Genomic DNA, 20088 nt, shown 5'->3' with positions numbered 1-20088 from the left:
TGATTTTCACTAAGCTTTGTTTGTGCTGTTGGGGAAAGGGATAGTTAATACTCAGCAAACAGCATTTCATTTGATTTTCTGAACTCTGCCTAAGTAAAATTTTCCCCCTTTGTATGAGAAGTATTTGAGGTTGAAGAGAAGTTCTTCTAAGTTTAAAATTAAAGACCTTCACTTAGGTAGTGTAAGAGTATTTAAACTTTGATTTTCTGTAATAACCGTGAGTATCTTATTATCATGAAAACATTAAAAGTCTTAAATCACTAAACTGTTCTTGACTGCTTCTGGGATGCCAGTGTGGTCCTGACAGCGAGCATTCAGTGTCGTGGCAATGGTCTAGGGTGAAGTGCTTCCCGATCTGTTGCTTAGCACACTACTGTTCTCTGAGATAGGAAAATAAGTTTGGGAAATACTCCCTGCTCCCTCTACATCCCACCCCACCCCCATCACAGTCATGCGCACTGCTAGGCTGTGAGCGCCGGGAGGGCAGGGACTTTGTTGTGCTCACCGTCGTAGCCCCAGCACATAGAAGTATGTGAGCCACTGAGAGTGTGGATGAGAAATCATAATCAAATCGGTTATTTCTGACAAGATGGTTTTAAAATTGTGGATATTGTTAGGGGATGGCTAACATACTTTTGCTTATGCAGTACACATATATTTGATTTCTAGGAATGGCTTACCTGAAGAAAATCCAAAATGTGATACTTCTGATATGTGCACCAAACCGGGAAATAATTTCTTTTGTCACAAAAAGATCATTTGCAATGTAAAGGAAGATTATTTAAAATAGTAGGATACTTCAGTATATTTATAAAATGATTGAGTTGTAAATTCAAGAAATCTGTTAATTTTTCAGAAAAATATAACTTGTAGAATGTGAGGTACACCTAAATATACCTTATTGCCAGTGATCATATGTTGACTATTTTTGGTGGGTGGATTATTAGTGGATTGATTATCCCTGACTTTCTTCTCATTAGCACATTTTACAAAAACATAAGAAGGATATTTAGGAGGCAAAATTAAATCATTTCAGTATGTGAAACACCATACTTTTGCAAAGGTATGTGTCTGTTTGGGGGAGGAGGGCTGGTATTTGAAAGTAATAGCTAAAATCCAATATTTGAATAATATATAGTTGTTAGTTACGTATTCTAGCCTCTTCTGAATCTGTTGTCTAATACGGTAGCTATTAGCCATATGTGGCTATTTTAATTTAAATTTAGATTAATTTAAGTGAAATAAAATTAAAAATTTAGTTCTTCAGTCAGAGTAGGCTTATTTCAAGTGCTCAGTAGCCACACGCACTCCTGTGGCCAGGGGCTGCTGTGTTGAACAGTGCAGATAGGGAGTGTTTCCATCATCAGAGAAAGTTCTATTGGACAGCACTGTTCTAAACCAGTGAAAATTGCTAAGAGATTTCACCAAATTTATATATCTTGAAAGTTGGAGAATAGAGTGGCAAGAAATTAGAAACTTTTCCTGTCTGGAATTCTTAGGTGGGACCTTTCAAGATAGTTAAATTCTCTGGTAAGGGAGAGAGTGAGCTAACTTTTTAATTGTAGAGTTCTTGGTGTGTTCTTGTTTGGTGTCGACCACAGCCAGGCCAGGCAGGGAGTATTATCGATGTTTTATAGAGGAGATCAAGCCTGTCAGTGGAGGAACCATAATTGGGACTCAGATTTGTCCGACTCTCAACAGTATTTTTTTGTTTTTGTTTTTGTTTTGGACCTCAGGAGTAGTGTTGAGTTGATCATAATCCCCAGTTCATGGTAGTGTCACCAGTCATCAAAGACTTTTTTCTTCCTCTCATCCCTAGGCAACCATTTTAATATGTTTGGATCTTTCCGTTTGGTTTTGCAAAATGCGTATTGTAGTATCAAGTTGATGAATTTTACATTTACATCTTAGATGGTATTATGTATCTCATATGAGATTTTTCCACTCTGCAATGCTGTTTAATGATTTAAGCACCAAGCTTTCTTCTTTTCATAAGTCTTGTGAGGAAATTTTTCTAAATGGTGTTAGACTTTTTGTCTTTAGTAGTTAGAGAAGTCTGAAAGAATCTCCCCTCTTCCTCTTTGCTCAGGGAATATTGATACAATTTTTTGTCTCTGAATGCTGTATATAATTTTTTTATTGATGTTTTAATAGTTTATAACATTGTGAAATTTTGGGTTGTACATTTTTGTTTGTCCATCACCATATATATGTCTCCCTTCACCCCTTGTTCCCACCCCCTACCCGCATTGCCCCTGGTAACCACAATACAGTTTTCTCTGTCCATGTGTTGGTTTATATTCCACATATGAGTGAGATCATGCAGTGTTTGTCTTTCTCTTTCTGGCTTATTTCACTTAACATAATACCCTCCAGGCCCATCCATGTTGTTGCAAATGGTACGATTTTGTCTTTTTTTTATGGTTGAGTAGTATTCCATTGTATATATATATATACCATATCTTCTTGATCCAATCATCAGTCGAGGGACACTTAGGTTGCTTCCACTTCTTGGCTATAGTGCATAGTGCTGCAATGAACATAGGGGTTGCATAAGCCTCTTTGGATTGTTGATTTCAGGTTCGTTGGATAGATTCCCAGTAGTGGGATATCTGGATCATAGGGTATTTCTATTTTTAATTTTTTGAGGAATCTCCATACCGTTTTCCATAGAGGCTGCACCAGTTTGCATTCCCACCAGCTGTGTATGAGGGTTCCTGTTTCTCCACATCCTCTCCAACATTTGTTGTTTTTTGTCTTGGTGATTATAGCCATTCTAACAGGCGTGAAGTGATATCTTAGTGTTGTTTTGATTTACATTTCCCTGATGATTAGTGATGTTGAACATCTTTTCATGTGCCTATTGGCCATCTGTATATCTTCTTTGGAGAAGTGTCTGTTCACTTCCTCTGCCCATTTTTTGATTGGGTTGTTTGTTTTTTTGTTGTGCAGTTGTGTGAATTCTTTATATATTATGGAGATTAACCCTTTGTCAGATATATGTTTTGCAAATATTTTCTCCCAGCTGGTGGGTTGTCTGTTCATCTTGATTCTGGTTTCATTTGTCTTGTAGAAGCTCTTTAATCTGAGAAAGTCCCACTTGCTTATTTTTTCTTTAGTTTCTCTAGTCTGGGTAGGCATGTCATCCGAAAAGATTCCTTTATGACCAATGTCAAATAGTGTGTTGCTGATATTTTCTTCTATCAGTTTTACAGTTTCAAGTCTCGCCTTCACGTCTTTGATACATTTTGAGTTAATTTTTGTGAATGGCGATAGCAGATGGTCCACTTTCACTCTTTGGCATGTGGCTGTCCAGTTTTCCCAACACCATTTATTGAAGAGACTTTCCTTTCTCCATTGTATGTTCTTAGCTCCTTTGTCGAAAATTAGCTGTTGGTATATGTGTGGTTTTATTTCTGGGCTTTCAATTCTGTTCCATTGATCTATGTGTCTGTTTTTGTACCAGTACCATGCTGTTTTGATTACTGTTGCTTTGTAGTATATTTTGAAGTCAGGGATTGTGATGCCTCCAGCTTTGTTCGTTTTTCTTAGGATTGCTTTAGCTATTTGGGTCTTTTGTTGCCCCATATGAATTTTAGTATTCTTTTTTCTATGTCTGTGAAGAATGTCATTGGAATTCTGATTGGGACTGCATTGAATCTGTAGATTGCTTTAGGTAATATAGACATTTTAACTATGTTTATTCTTCCAATCCACGTGCATGGGATGTCTTTCCATTTCTTTATGTCATCATCGATTTCTTTCAATGTCTTGTAGTTTTCTTTGTATAGGTCTTTCACCTCCTTGATAAGATTTATTCCTAGATATTTTATTCTTTTTGATGCAGTTGAAAATGGTATTATCTTTTTGAGCTCTCTTTCTGTTAGTTTGTTATTAGCATACAGAAATGCAACTGATTTTTGTAGATTGATTTTGTACCCTGCGACTTTGCTGTAGTTGTTGATTATTTCTAATAGTTTTCCAATGGATTCTTTAGGGTTTTCTATATATAAAATCATGTCATCTGCAAATAGTGAGAGTTTCACTTCTTAGTTGCCTATTTGGATTCATTTTATTCCTTGTTCTTGCCTAATTGCTCTAGCCAAAACCTCCGGTGCTGTGTTGAATAAGAGTGGTGAGAGTGGGCAGCCCTGCCTCGTTCCTGTTCTGAGAGGAATGGCTTTCAGTCCTTGCCCGTTGAATATGATTTTGGCTGTGGGTTTGTCATAAATAGCCTTTATTATGTTGAGGTACTTTCCTTCTATACCCATTTTGTTGAGAGTTTTTATCATAAATGGATGTTGTATCTTGTCAAATGCCTTCTCTGCATCTATTGAGATGACCATGTGGTTTTTATTCTTTGTTTTGTTGATGTGGTATATCACGTTGATTGATTTGTGGATGTTGAACCATCCCTGTGTCCCTGGTATAAATCCCACTTGATCATGGTGTATGATCTTTTTAATGTATTGCTGTATTCGGTTTGCCAATATTTTGTTGAGGATTTTTGCATCTATGTTCATCAGCGATATTGGCCTGTGATTTTCCTTCTTAGTATTGTCTTTGTCTGGCTTTGGTATCAGGGTGATGTTGGCCGCGTAGAATGAGTTAGGAAGTGTTCCATGTCCCTCTATTTTTTGGAATAATTTGAGAAGGACAGGTATTAAGTCTTCTTTGAATGTTTGGTAAAATTCACTGGAGAAGCCATCTGGTCCTGGACTTTTATTTTTTGGGAGATTTTTGATTACTATTTCAATCTCTTTACTTGTGATTGGTCTATTCAGATTCTCCATTTCTTCTTGGTTCAGTTTTGGGAGGTTGTATGAGTCTAAGAATTTATCCATTTCTTCTAGATCGTCCAATTTGTTGGCATATAATTTCTCATAGTATTCTCTTATAATCCTTTGTATTTTCATGATATCCATTGTAATTTCTCCTCTCATTTCTAATTTTATTTACTTGAGCCTTTTCTCTTTTTTTCTTAGTAAGTCTGGCTAAGGGTTTGTCAATTTTGTTTATCTTCTCAAAGAACCAACTCTTTGTTTCATTAATCCTTTCTGTTGTTTTTTTGGTCTCAATTTCATTTATTTCTGCTCTGATTTTTATTATTTCTCTTCTTATGCTGACTTTGGGCTTTGTTTGTTCTTCTTTTTCTAGTTCTGTTAGGTGTAATTTAAGGTTGCTTATTTGGGCTTTTTCTTGTTTGTTAAGGTGGGCTTGTATTGCTATGAGTTTCCCTCTCAGGACCGCTTTTGCTGCATCCCATATGGTTTGGTATGGCATATTTTCATTTTCATTTGTTTCCAGATATTTTTTGATTTCTCTTTTAATTTTGTCAGTGATCCATTGGTTTTCAGCATCATGTTGTTTAATCTCCACATTTTTGTCACTTTCCCAGTTTTTTTTTCATGGTTGATTTCCAGTTTCATAGCATTATAGTTTGAAAAGATGCTTGTTATGATTTCAATTTTCTTAAATTTATTGAGGCTTGCTTTGTTTCCTAACATACGGTCTATCCTTGAGAATGTTCCTTGCATGCTTGAGAAGAATGTGTAGTCAGCTGTTTTTGGATGGAGTGCTCTGTATATGTCTACTAGGTCCGTCTCGTCCAGTTTTTCATTTAAGTCTACTGTTTCTTTATTGACTTTTTGTCTGGATGATCTATCCTTTGATGTAAGTGGGGTATTAAGATCCCCTTGTTGTTATTGTCTCCTTTTAGGTTTGTTAATAGTTGCTTTATGTACTTTGGTGCTCCTATGTTGGGTGCATATATATTTATAATTGATATGTCTTCTTGGTGGAGTGTCCCTTTTATCATTGTATATTTCCCTTCTTTGTCTCTCTTAACCTGTTTTATCTTTTTTTTTTTTTTTTTTTTTTTTTAAAGATTTTATTTATTTTATTTTTTGCCCCCAAAGCCCCAGTAGATAGTTGTATGTCACTGCTGCACACCCTTCTAGTTGCTGTATGTGGGACTCGGCCCCAGGATGGACAGAGAAGTGGTGCCTCGATGCGCACCCGGGATCCGAACCCGGGCCGCCAGCATCGCAGCGCGCGCACTTAACCACCAAGCCACAGGGCCGGCCCTAACCTGTTTTATCTTGAAGTCTACTTTGTCTGATATGGGTATGGCAACACCTGCTTTCTTTTGTTTGCCATTAGCTTGGAGTATTGTCTTCCATCCTTTCACTCTGAGCCTGTGCTTGTCTTTAGAGCTGAGATGTGTTTCCTGGAGGTGCTGTATATAATTTTTAATAAGTTACTTTTATTTTCTTCTTCACCATTAGGTGGTCACTGATTACTTCTCACAGATATTGGTGGTGTCTGAGCATTGTTGCTGCTTTTTTTATTAATTGAAATTTTTATTGAGCTAATTGTAGATTCATGTACAGTTGGAAGAAATAATACAGAGCAGTCCTTTGTATACTTTGCCCAGGTGCAGCTGTTTTTTTATGCTTCAAATTTATATAGGCCGGGAACGGGGGTAGACAGGCTTGTTAGAATTATGTCAAGGAAGAGTGAAGGCCTGAGGCATTCTCTTGTGAATGTGTAATATGTGAACTTTAGAGTGTGAACCTTATTTTATCTGCCTTTTTGCTTAAGTTTTTAGTATGTGTTTCAGATAGTGAAGTTATTGTATAGCTGAGTTCTGTGTAAGTGATATATAATATGGTATCTTTTTTCCTTTAAACAAATCTTTCATACAAACACTGTTGTAAGTAATTATACAAATGTAAGATCTTAAATTTTGATAATGATTAGATTTTTCTGTCTATGTTTTGTTTTAGGTTGTTTCACGAAGAAATCCAGAGGATGTCCAGGAGGTAACATGTTTATCCATATGACAATTTTATTTTATATATTTGACAAAAAATTAATTAAATGCCTATTGAGGAAATTGAATTATTTGTATATCAGTCTTTGTATTTGTATGTTTGTGTGGAGATTGTCTTCAGCTCACAAAACAGTAGCTGAAGTGTCCTATTTCAGACCTATTAAGTATGTGTTAAGTTTTAGTAGGTGTTAAGTTATATAATATAATTTCAAGAATTATAGTGCTGTTTAATAATGTGATAATTTTTCTGATAACTAGCACACATAAGATTTCAGTATTAGTTAAGGGCCTGTAATTACTTATTTCAAAATCATGATGCCTGTTTAATAAAAAAATGAAGAGTATTTGGTAGCTAGTATTAATTTTAAAAATCATAATAATAAATTATGAGTTTCTCTCTGCTTCCACTTTTATATTAAGTTGACGTGTTGACATCTTGGAAAACTCCATTGGGTGTAGATGTTTCTTTTTAAACTTTTATAGTTATTAGTTCTTTTGTAGACTCTTTCCCTCTCTCTAAAATGATGCTAGCTTGTTATGTTTTTGCTTAAAACTGTGAAATTCTCTATTTGTAATTACTCTGTGCTTGTTATATATCTTTAGGAATCCTAACTGAGGAGTTTGCTTCTTTTAATGTTTTTTGATTTACTTGCCTTTTGGTACCTACTCATCTACACTAAGATTAGAAGGACATAGCTTGGGGATTTTTTTTTTCCCTAATAAAGTGTTTAAAACAGACGTATATTGGTAGTCTCGATTCTGCAACAGTGTTTTTTTTTTTTTTCCCCTAATTGAATTTTAATGTTTTTGGGTGGGGTATGTACTTTGTATTTAACCACAAGCCCCACTACTACTTACAGACAAACCTAGCTTTTTTTATACATTTAAGTTGATTGTTTGGTACTGGTTGGTTTGAGTGTGTGACAATATTTTAGACAATATTTTAACTTTGTTTATACGTTACCATTTCTTGCTATATCTGATCTGATATTTTTGTTTTGTGGCTTAAAAGGGTTCAATAAAAGGTATGTTTTTAAAAGATTTCCTACTATTTTCCTTAGGGGTTTTAAGATATCTCACCCCACCTCCCCTCCCCAATAACCAGGAAGAGAATATTCTAATACTGTTATTTTGGAAGAAAAGAATATATATTCTTCCAAAATAACTGTATATGTAGACAGCAGTGAAAGTAATTTGCACCATTGATTAATTAAAGTCTCTATTTAAGAGTCAATTGATTAGTATGAACTATTCTTTAGAATTCTACTACTTATGTTGAATTAATAGTCAATACCAGGCTATTCTGCTTTTGGAAATTTACAACTCTGTTAAAATTGAAAATGGGTTGTGTTTCCTTTGAATACACTGTCTCATTGCTGTGCTGTAGTTTGTAGCTTGATGTTCCCCTTTTCCAGGGAGAATCCTGAACCAACCTATCCATCAACATACTCTCTGCTATTTCCTTAATCCTTTTTTGGGGAAAACTCTTTTATAATAACAACTGTTGGTGAACCATTCATCAGAAAACTCTTGTAAGTGTCCTTTAGTTAGATTTGCATGGTCCTTTGTTAGAATGGTATAAAATTAAAAAAAAAACATGTCTACTCTCTAGCTGGCTTCTTATAATATAAAATAACCTTGAAATTATGTCAACTTTTTGTTTTTTTACTTTCCCAGGTATTTCATGTAAACATTGGAATTCCCCTTTATAAGAGGAATTCACCACCTAGAATTTGTTTTCATTTCCTTTCCTTTTACTTTCTCTTTCCCTTAATTAATTCATTTAGTTACTGCTTCAGAGTTTAGTCAGGCTTCACAAGGGCTATTGAGGATTAGTAGATGTGCTGTTAGTCTAACCAAATATAGGGCTATTAATAGGCTATCTTTATAAAAACTGGAGAAATTTTGTTGTTTTTCTTTTACATGTATATATATTTTGGCACATGCTACCAGATATCAGTGTATTCTTCCTAAGAATGCTAAAATACTCACATGGAATAAATAATTTAAAATTATCTAGGATAGCTTTCTTTCTTTTTTAATCTTTTAAAAATTCCCTCTAAATTTTTATTTATTAAGAGCAGCAGAAAGGTAAAGAAAGAGATGGAGATGTTGGGCCCTCCTTCCTCCACCTTTCAAAAAAGTAATCTCTAGCTCTGTTTCTATATAGGTAGTAAATTTCGGTGGTGAAATTTGGGAAAGGAAAAGAACTGAAATAGAACTTTCTATGTATCATGTCAGAAAGCTCTAACTTTTAAGTCATCTCATAAATAAAATAGTTTTAGAAAAACTGTTTGAGAACATTCAGAAATGTGTCAAGGGAAAGAAAAGGCTCTTGAAAAGGGGGAAAGAAAATACATAAGCAAATAGTATGCTGATAATGTTGGTTGCAAGAAGAAATGATCCAGCAAGTTTTCACTCCTATGAGAGTAAAGAGGACAGAGTTAATTGAGTGGAGTGGGTTTGTAAAATACAAGAGATCTAAAGGTTTTTGGTGTCATTAAGTGCAAGTATCTGAAAAGAAAACATATATTTTATGTAAAAAATACTCAAGGGAGTGTTTTTAATGAAAATTAAGCTTTCATTAAATTTGTAGTCTATATATGATTGTCACTCTGTTATATATAAGTTGAGGAATTTTACTCAGAGTAACTTTAATGAATAAGACATTTCTGCGGGGTTGGTTCAATAGAGCAATAGCTATTATACAACCATTTTTTTCCAATAGGAGAGAATTGATCATTTATTAGACAAAGTAATTTTTGCATGTGTCTTTTGGGACTTGGTGTAGTCCACATATAAACATCAGTACTTGCTAATGTAATGGAAGTGTGCTTTTGTTCACTTTTCCATTTTGAAGATTTCTAGAAACATCAAAGTGTAAAAGGAGTACGAAGAAAAGGAGGCAGTGGATGCGACATTTTGAGATGCTTTGGTTTCCTGCGTTTCTTAAGGGTTTATATTTACTCTTAGGTATTTTGGTTCTGTATTCCTAGTGTTGAGAATAAGGAATATGGAATGAATAAATGAGGGCATGGTGAAGAAACACAGAATCTCACCTTCGGGGTTCTAATTCTTACTCTGACAGACTGTCTAGGGGTTTATATACCGTGGTATTATTATCATTGTTGTGATTAAATTATTAACTTTTGCTCCTTAAGTTACTCTGCCTTTATTTAAAAATGACCCTAACTAGAATATAAATGTTATCTGCAGATTTACTTGTTTCCATGCGCTACAGTCTTTTTAATAGCTCTCGTGTCTAGTTTATAATGGCTTTGAGGGTGCCTTTTGCCTTATGTAGGATGTTACTTTCACAGGCCCATCACCCATTTCTCCCTTAAGTCCATGGCAATGTGGTACTATCATAGTTTGATCTATTTTAAAAATATAAAAATAACATTGTTTTTTCCCATGACAGAATTCTGTTCATATATCAAGATTAGAAACTACAGAGAAGCAAAAAGTATGAAAATTAGAATCACTTGTAATCTCACTCACCTGAGACCTTTTACTTTTCAGATGTTGGTTGGCTCTCTTGGTTGGTTCCTCTTGCTCTGTCTTTTCCTGGAACTGTTGGTTCTGTGCTATCAGCATTTGTCTTGTTTACTTCCATTTTAAAGGAAGATCTCTTCTTCCATCTGAGTGGCCTGTCTCACGGCACAAGCTTCTTAAACACTTACTTTGCACTTGATTTCCTCTTCCAACTTCTAGCTGTGCTCTCAATGTGAGGGTTCCCCATCATTCCGTTATTAGACTCCTCATCTTATTATAACTGCTGAGAAACATTTCCTGAGTGATTACTACTTCTCTGCTGATGACTCTGAAATTAATACATCTTGCTAGTTCTTGCTCTTGAACTCCAAACCCGTCTATCCTATTGGGCATCTCTGATTAGATGCCTCACAAGCACCTGAATCAAATGTGTCTAAAATTAAACTTTATTCTTATCTCAAAATAGCTTCTTCTCCCTTGCTCTTCACCTTAGGGAACAGCACCGCCATTCATCCGGTTGTAAAAGCCAAAAATCTAGTAATTATATTTGATGTCTCACTCTCCTTTTGAAAACTTCATCCCCAACCCCTTCTCTCTCTCTTTACTTTATATTTGTGAGTCTAATCACTACTGCCCTTCAGTATGCTCACCTAAGATAATACTTTCTGTAAGCCTTCTTAGAAACCCAAGCTGGTTTAGGTGGTCCTTCCCTAACACCCTTGGGCTGCCCTTCTCAGCTTTTATCACGCCGTCTAGTAATGTAGTTACTGTGTTGGCTCATTCTTCTTAGCTAGACTAGGAACTCTTTGAAGGCAGGGACTATAGTCCTCATTTTTTCATCCTTTCTGCCAACACAATGTCTAGCACAGAGCAGGGTCATGAAAATGTTTGTTTTGATGACTATTTTTGTTGTTGAGTAAATGAATAAAAGGAAGCATTACGAGGAAGTAGTTTAATTCATATTATAGTCTGACTAGTCTCCTAGGATTATAACTATATGAAACAAGAAATTTAGTAACCATGGCAGAATTTTTGGTAGTATGACAAAATTTAATGAAGAATTTCTTCTATGTGGAGAGAAAATTTTTTGACAAGTGTCTCTTAAATCACACTTGGTTACCTGCTTGGCCTAAGATTTGTTTATTACCATTACGCTATTGAGTTTGTTAGAAGTGAAGTAATTGGGATTTTCAGAAGCAAAGGCCCTAGTATACCAGGTAACAATTTAAAACTCAATTTTATCCCACAATAAACAAAAATTAAAAAAAACAACAACTCAATTTTACCCTATTTTGTGGAGACTGAGCAGCTGAATCAGTGGTATCAAGGCCATGTGTCAAATCCCTTTTCTTTATAAAGTGTTTTTTTTTTTTTTTGGTAATTTAATCTGAGTAAGGTAGAACAATTCAAACTAATGAAGGTAAACTTACTTTTATGTATTTGTATAATCTAGATGATTGTTATTTTGTTTTTTGAACTATACTAATTTTAATGGTATTTTGATCAGGATTTACCGTGTCTTCAGAAATCTTACTACTTTAAATTGAGATCTATGAAATAAGATTTATGAAATGTAAAGGTTCATGCTAATTACTTGCTACATAGCCATTTCTTCAGTGTTACTCAGTTTATTTATCCTTTTAGGCAAATGCTGAGTATGTACTTTGTTTATAAATTGTCTAAATTAAGTATTTTTTGTTTATAAACATGCTGTTTTTGAGACAGAATATATATTTTGACACTTAGCTCATCTCCAGACCAATGGTAATTGATTTTTGAAGAAGTTAAGTGACATTTTGTGTAGTATAGATCTTCTTTGTACCAGGTTGAATATTTTTCCAGTATGAAGAAAACAGTACTTGTTTAAAATGAAATTTAAAAACCAAAACAGAACAGTTGGAGAAAGAATTGCTGCTTTATATTTTTAAAGCAAATATTATGAGTTAATTTCAGCCAGTAAACCATATTGGTTAGAATATGTATTTGCTTGCCTTTGCATAACAGTTTTGAGCACTTTAATGAAGATTATTTGTTGTTCAGATATCTGAACCTAAAAAACACATTTAATTTTCTTCTTTCTGTAGATAATCATATGGAAGAGATACAGTGACTTTAAGAAACTACACAAAGAACTATGGCAAATTCACAAAAACTTATTTCGACGTTCAGAATTGTTTCCTCCATTTGCTAAAGGAATAGTGTTCGGTAAGTGATTATTTTGAAATTGTGATTTTAAAAAATGATGATAAGCTAATTATATGTAATGCTAAACCTTGAAATACTGTACCATGAAGTTAGGAGCCCCTTATTAAGATGATTCATATCATACAACAGGCCCTTGAAGTTTTTTTTTATGTTCTTGGTGTAGTTTCATTAACTCAGAATGCATTTACTTCTCCCTTCCATGAAACAATAGTACAACAACTCCAACTCCAACTATCAAGCAAATAAAAAAATATGTAGGAACATAAGAAAATGTGATATTGAATTACTCTTAGAGTTCTGAAATTTTTGGATCTTTAAAAAATAAGTCTATACTTTTGTATATTTTTCTGACACTTTTCTCATAATATGAATGGTTGTGGTTTGAGGCACCAGTCCAGATATGAATATTCTATGATGATATTGATTAACAACTATTAGATTCCTGGTGTTTCTGAGACTAGTCAAATTAGAGTATCAAATATATCAAATATCAAAAGGTAGAAAACATGGAGAAACACAAAGAAAAATAATGATGACAATAACAAAAGCAAAACACTCAGGGATAAACATAATTACACGGTTAATATTTTAGATTATGTCCTGCCAATCTTTTTTTCAGTGTGGTTTGTGTGTGTGCACAGTAATTTAAAATAATGTTTTACTATGTATATTGTTTTGTAGGTTGCCCTTTAAAACATATCGATTTGTTGGGAATACTTTCCTATGTGAATAAATAGTCTTCTGGAACATGTTTTGTAATGGCATTATGTATGGATTTATCATAATTTACTTAGCAATCAGTCTTCGGGTAGACCTTTGGATTGATTTTAATTAATTAAGAGCATGGGCTTTAGGGTTGTTTGGACCTAGAACTGAATTCCACCTTTGCTATTTACTACCTGTATAACTTTGTCAAGTGACTTCTCCTTTCTGAGCCTCTGTTTTCCTGTCTTTAAAGTGGGCGTAATAATGTGTGGATTAAATAGATGATGTGTATAAAACATTAGCATGTCTAGTATGTACTGAGGGTCCAGTAATTGGTGTTATTTATATTATTTATCATTGTTAATGTTTTTACTGGTTAATAAATCTGTTGTTTTTTAGGTTTAAACTTACCTTTTTATACCTTTTCTAATCCCAGTCTCTCTTGCCAGCTGTTTTTTGTTAATCTCTGGCAAAAGGGGGCATTAGAGGGAGGCTGGAAGGCTGGAAGAAGAGACTTACTTCCTAGTCCCGTCCGCATGAACCCAGCAAGCTTCTTCACCCTGGCTGCAGTCGTTTGTTTCAGTGGCAGGACTTGGTTTCTGTTTGTACTTTTTCTACATTCCCAGAATTAGTCTCAGCGCATCATCCCTCCTGCCCCACTGTCTGCCCCTGGGCCACAGGGGGGCAGGAGGGATGATGCCAACACCAAAGTGCCCTCCTCAGAGGTCTCAGTTTCAGCTCCATGGCCCCTCCTCTAAGCTTCTCAGTGTTAATAATTCTACCCTTTTCCCCTTATTTTCTCCAGAACTAGGGATAGCAGTTGTATCTTTCTTTCTTTCTTTCGAGCAAGCAAAATTAAATTTAATAGGAAAAAATGTGAAGTACTATATTTAGAAAATCAGTTACACAAATACAGAATCTAGTAGCCTGGTGGCTTGATAGTAGTTCAAATGGAAAACAAATGATTTTGGGTATTTAACTGAAAAAGATTAGAATTAGCCAATAGTTGGACAAGGTTGCTGTTAAAGCTTTTATAATCTGAGGCTTTATGTAATTAAAAATTTTTTTAATTGGGGTAAAATACACATAACATGTAATTTACCATCTTAACCAATTTTTTCTTTTTCTTTTTTTTTGTGAGGAAGATCGGCCCTGAGCTAACATCTGCCAATCCTCCTCTTTTTGCTGAGGAAGACTGGCCCTGGGCTAACATCCATGCCATCTTCCTCCACTTTATATGGGACGCCACCACAGCATGGTTTGCCAAGCGGTGCATCGGTGCGCGACCGGGATCCGAACTGGTGAACCCCGGGCTGCTGCAGCGGAGCCTGCGCACTTAACCGCTTGCACCACCCGGCCGGCCCCTAACCATTTTTAAGTGTACAGTTCAGTGGCATTAAGTATATTCACATTTTTGTGCGACCATCACCGTTAACCATCTCCAGAATTCTTTTCACCTTGCGAAATTGAAACTCTTTACCCAGTAAACAATAACTCCTCATTCCTCTTTCCCCTTGGAAACCACCATTGTACTTTCTGTCTCTATGAATTTGACTACTCTAGGTATCTCTTATAAGTGGAATCATACAATATTGTCCTTTTGTGACTGGCTTGTTTCACTTAGTATAAGGTTCTCAAGGTTCACCCATGTTGTACCATATGTCAGAATTTCCTTCTTAAAAGGGTTGAATAATATTCTGTTGTATGAATATACTATATTTGTTTATCCATTCATCTGTTGATGGATACTTGAGTTTCTTCTACCTTTTGGCTCTTATGAATAATGCTGCTGTGAACATGGGTGTACAAATATCTGTTTGAATCCTGCTTTTAATTCTTTTGGGTAATTCCACTCATAAGTGGAATTACTGGATCATATGGTAATTTAATTTTTTGAGGAAGCTGCATACTGTTTCCTATAGTGGTACCTAGTTTTACATTCCCACCAGTTGTACACAAGGGTTCCAATTTCTCTGCATCCTTGCCAACACTTGTTATTTCCTAGCAGTTGTTTCTTGGTACTACCTTTTGATACCTTGATGTTCATTTTTGCCTTATCAGTTTTCAAATACCCCGTTAACAGTGTTTTATGTTAAATTCTCTCTGTTAAAAAATTGATGTGGTTTCTATCCGCTAACTGGACCTTGACCAATAGAGTATAGAATATTATTTTCTATTATTTTTTTCTATGATTTTACCATAAATCATAGAATGGACAGCTTTATATTCATCTTTTTATTTTTTGTGATCAATTTCTGCATGTGAAGTTGTAGAGTCAAAGTATATGCGTATTATTTTTCAAACTAGACAGTTTTTTTCAGATTATAAAAGTAGTATATGCAGATAACTCAGATGATACAGAAAAATACTTAAAATAAAAATTCAACCTTAATACCATGTCTTAGATGGTACAACATTTTGGCATGTTCTTTTAGACTGTGTGTGTGTACACGAGTATCTATGTGTGTCTTTACCTATGTATACATATAAACTTCAAAAATAGCATCTTGCTATATATAGTTTGTAGCCTCTTTATCATGTAACAGTATATTATGATTGTCTCTTCATGTCAATAAAAAGAATCTACCTTATTAATTTTAATAGGTGCATAGTATTTCAGATTTTTGTGTGTATCGTGATTTATTAACCAATCTTTTACTGACATATTATTTTTAGCTTTTTGCTGTTATAAACAACACTGCAGTTAATATCTTTATTTGTACATTGTTGTGTAGATGTACAATTATTTAATTAGGATAAATTCCTGTGAGTAGAATTACTTGGTCAAAAGTTATGCATATTTTTGTAACTTTTGAATGCATATTACCTTATTGTTTTCAAATAATTTTATTGTCAGTGTCCTTTATACATTGGAGTAACTTTTAAAATCAAAGTAATACAGGCTAAGAAAAATGAAAAACAAAACACAAAACAAAGCTAATGTAGAGGAATGTACAATAAAAAGCAGTTTCTCCTCTACCTGTCCTGTACCCAGTTTTGCTTTTAGAGAGAACTGAATTTTCATCTTTTCTATTTTTCATTTCTTAAGTGCTTATTTCCATGTCTGTAATAATAAGTTTATACCATTTTTTTTGCTTTAGCAACTTAGTGCATATCAGTTGGCTTTTTACTCTGCTGGGTAAGGATTTACCTTATCCTGTCCCCTGTATTATTACATAATATTTTTAGTTCCTCTATTGACTACATCACTATTTCTTGTTCCGTAACTGTGGACAATATCATTTGTCTTTGTAAGGTGACTCTAAAATCATTTTGTCCTTCCTTCTACCTCTTCAGCCCCTTTCACCACTTAATTTTTAAAACCTTTACTCATATTTTATCATTTGTCAAAGGTGATAATATTTATATTCTGTTCAGTAATCATAATTAAGCTTCCATACTTAATCTATAGGATTATTCTCAAATCTGGAATTTAATAAACATTATATGTAACATTTATATTATTATGACTATGCAAATATTGTTCATTATAGAGTCAGAAAGTCTACTACAATTACGTTTTGTTCTCCAAGTTTAAGTGTGATGACTACTATGCCAATATAAGAAAAATGTTTAAATAGAGTCTTTTTTTCCCCTTATACTACATCAGTAAATCAAAATCATGCCACCTTTTAGTTTGCTAAATATTTGTACCATTCCTTTTATGGTAGCCAGCCTACAAGATGGCTCCCCGTGATCCTTGTCTCCTGTTTACACCTTTGTGTGATCCCTTCCCAGGGATTGGTCTGTGTGACCAATAGCATAAGGCAAAAGTGATGGTCTGTCGTTTCTGAAATTAGGTTACAAAAGACTGGGGCTTCTCTCCTGGGAGTTTTCTTCCTCTCTCATTATCTCATCACTTGCACTGAGGCATAGCAGCTCTCATGTTATAAGGACACTCCAGAAGCCTATGAAATAGAGTCCCACGTGGAGAGGAGCAGAGGTCTCTCCAGCATGCGTCTGAAACCTGCCACAACTATGTGAATGAACTGAGATGTAAATTCTTCAGGCCCAGTAGAGCCTTGAGTTGACTGCAACCCTGGCTAACAGCTTGACTGCAGCCTCATGAGAGACCTTGAGCTAGAACTGTCCAGCTAAGCTATTTTTGGATTCCTGACCCGAATCTGTGTGAGATAGTAAATGTTTGTTGTTGTAGGCCCCCAAGCTTTGGGGTAATTTGTTACACAGCAATAACTACTTAATAGATTTCGTTATCTGGAAGTAGGGTGCTATTGTAACAAAACCTGAAAATGTGGAGAGTGGCTTTGGAATGAGCCGTGGGCTTGGAGGAGAGTGTTAGTGAGGCCAAAAGTGTCTTGAAGAAGCTGTTAACAGAAGCCTCATGGTGTTTGATAAACTGCAAGTAAGGATTTGCAGGAAAATCAGGTAAATGTTACTGGAAACCAGAGGAAGGGGAGGATCCTTTTTCCCTGGTTGCAGAAAGTTTAGCAACACTGTTGCCAACAGTTATGTGGAAAGTAGAAAATGTACTAAATGTGTGCTGCAGTTCTTCTCACAGGAGTTTATCCTAATTAAATATTGTACATCTGCACAACAATGTACAATTAAGGATATTAACTATAGTGTTGTTTATAATAGCAAAAAGCTAAAACAAGAACAAATGAACAGGGTAGTCTAGCTAAGGAGATTTCCAGCCAGCATGTTTAATAAAGTATGGTGTGATCTTCTTGCTGTTTATAGTAAAATGTGACAGGTGAGAGAAACTAAAAGGAAGGCTGGTTTTGTGGTGGCTTAAAACAACAGAGATTTATTTTCTTACAGTTCTGGAGGCCAGAAGTCTGCAATCAGTATTATTGGGCGGCAGTCAGGGTGTTGGCAGGGCTGTGTTCCTTCTAGAGGCTCTAGGGAAGAATCTGTTCCTTGCCTTTCAGTGTTTGGTGGCTGGGCTTTTGGCATCATCACTTCAATCTTCAAGGCCCTCAGTCTGCTCCACCTTCTTATTGCTTTCTCTGTGAAATGCCCCTCTGCCTCTCATAAGGACACTTGGGATGGCATTTAGTGCCCACCCACATAACCAGGGTAATCTTCCCATTTCAAGATCCTTAATCACATCTGCAAAGACTCTTTGTCCAAATGAGGTATCGTTTACAGGTTCCAGGGATTAGGACCTGATATCTTTGGGGCCATTTTTCAGACTATCACACACGGTATGTTTGTCTTCTTTCCTTCCTTTCTTTCTTGCTTGCTTGCAACCTTTGGGGAAAAACTTTTTTTTTTTTTAAATTTTAATTGATTTTTTTTTTTTTTTTGGTGGGGAAGATTGGCCCTGAGCTAACATCTGTTGCCAATCTTCCTCTTTTTGCTTAAGGAAGATTGTCCCTGAGCTGACATTTGTGCCAGTCTTCCTCTGTTTTTTGTATATGGGATGCCAGCACTACACGGTTTGATAAGCAATGTGTAGGTCCGCGCTGGGATCAGGATCCGAACCCGTGAACCCTGGGCCGCCAAAGTGGAGCGTGGGAACTTAACCACTACACCTCTGGGCCGGCCCCAGGGAAACACTTTTAAAATCATGAAAATGTCCCACTCTTAGATGTAGCATCCATTGATGATTCTTGCATGAACTAATGTTTACATGATGGTTACAAAATAATGATTTTCTAACTCCAGCAACCCCTTTCACCCCACATTTGCCGTTATCCTTCCTTCTCACTTTATCTGTATATCTTTGTATCTATACTTCTGTGTGTCTGTATCTATGTGTCATATCTGGCTATATATTTTTCCATCTATCCATTATTTATTTAGACTCATATACCTACTTTTTTCCTAGTAGTGTAGAATTCATTAATATATTTAATTATTTTGATACTCAAATTGTCCCAGCTTTGACCAGTAGGAGCCCTTTTACTCTGGCTTCTGTGTTCTTGTGACTTCTTCCTATCATATGGGTTTTTTTTTTTTTTAAGCACTTCAGTCCTCATCTTGAATTTATTCTGCTCCAGCCTTGGAATTAGCCATTTCTTCAAGGAGCTCTGGTTGCTTTTTGTGGGGAATGGTATCAGAAACTATGCTGGTTATCAATTTATTGCATTTTAGCTCCATATCCACCTTTCATTGCCTTGTTGGATATACTTTTCCAACTGGCGTGTATAAACTTAATCTGTAGAGGGTGTTAGCGAGACCCTGTAGGAAGTAGGTTTGGGTGTGCTGCCAGTGGCGTGTGTGTAGGATACCTAGTGGTTCTGATCCTCCAGCAAATTTTGTTGTCAGTTCCTGCCTGCAGCTCCCTGCCTTCCACCCTTTGCCTGCTGGCGCCACAGCAGAGTTTCCTGCTTGCCAGTCCTGGCCTGCAGTTCCTTGCCCACCGACTTTGACCTTCCTACTATAGAACAGATGTGGCTGAGGCAACCTAGGTAACTTCTCTCATCCACTGTGGTGCAGCCACACTGTCTCCAGTGAGATCTGAATTCCAGCCTTGGGGAGGAGGCCCCTTCCAAGTACTGCCTTTGTTTCTCTCCCTCAACCCTAGTGTATTCCTTAGAGTTCTCTTTTATTCTCTCTTAGTAGTAGTTAATCCTGTGTAAATAGTTAATAATTCTTTATAAGATTTTCCCTGTTCAAATTGCTATGTGGATTCCATTTTCTGGCTGGACTCTGGCTGCCACAGAGACCACTATCTGGGCAGTAGATATGCTCATTGCAACTTGCTTCTAGGCTCTTTCAGCAACTAGAGTTATGAAACATAATGCATTTATGTACATATGTATGTGCAATGCATGCATTATACGTACTTTCATTTATATACAAACCTGCGTAATACAGATAATATGTGCATATATATTTTCGTATACACATACATATACATATTTTATGTTTATGATAGC

General features: G+C 35.5%; 1 protein-coding gene across 1 annotated transcript in view; it reads left to right on the top strand.

Annotated features, from left to right (window-relative positions):
• Nucleotides 1–20088, top strand: part of RPS6KC1 (ribosomal protein S6 kinase C1) — a 178245-nt gene that overhangs the window by 10662 nt on the left and 147495 nt on the right. Inside the window, exons 2-3 of the mRNA XM_004424901.3 lie at nt 6789–6824; nt 12415–12535. Of these exons, the coding sequence (XP_004424958.1) occupies nt 6789–6824; nt 12415–12535 (157 nt within the window). The remainder of the gene's footprint in view (nt 1–6788; nt 6825–12414; nt 12536–20088) is intronic.

This window comes from Ceratotherium simum, chromosome 2 (assembly GCF_057802395.1).
Source record: "Ceratotherium simum simum isolate JZ-2026a chromosome 2, ASM5780239v1, whole genome shotgun sequence".
Lineage (NCBI taxonomy): Eukaryota > Metazoa > Chordata > Mammalia > Perissodactyla > Rhinocerotidae > Ceratotherium > Ceratotherium simum.
Note: the sequence above shows the minus strand (reverse complement) of the source record. Positions and strands in the feature narration are given on the sequence as shown.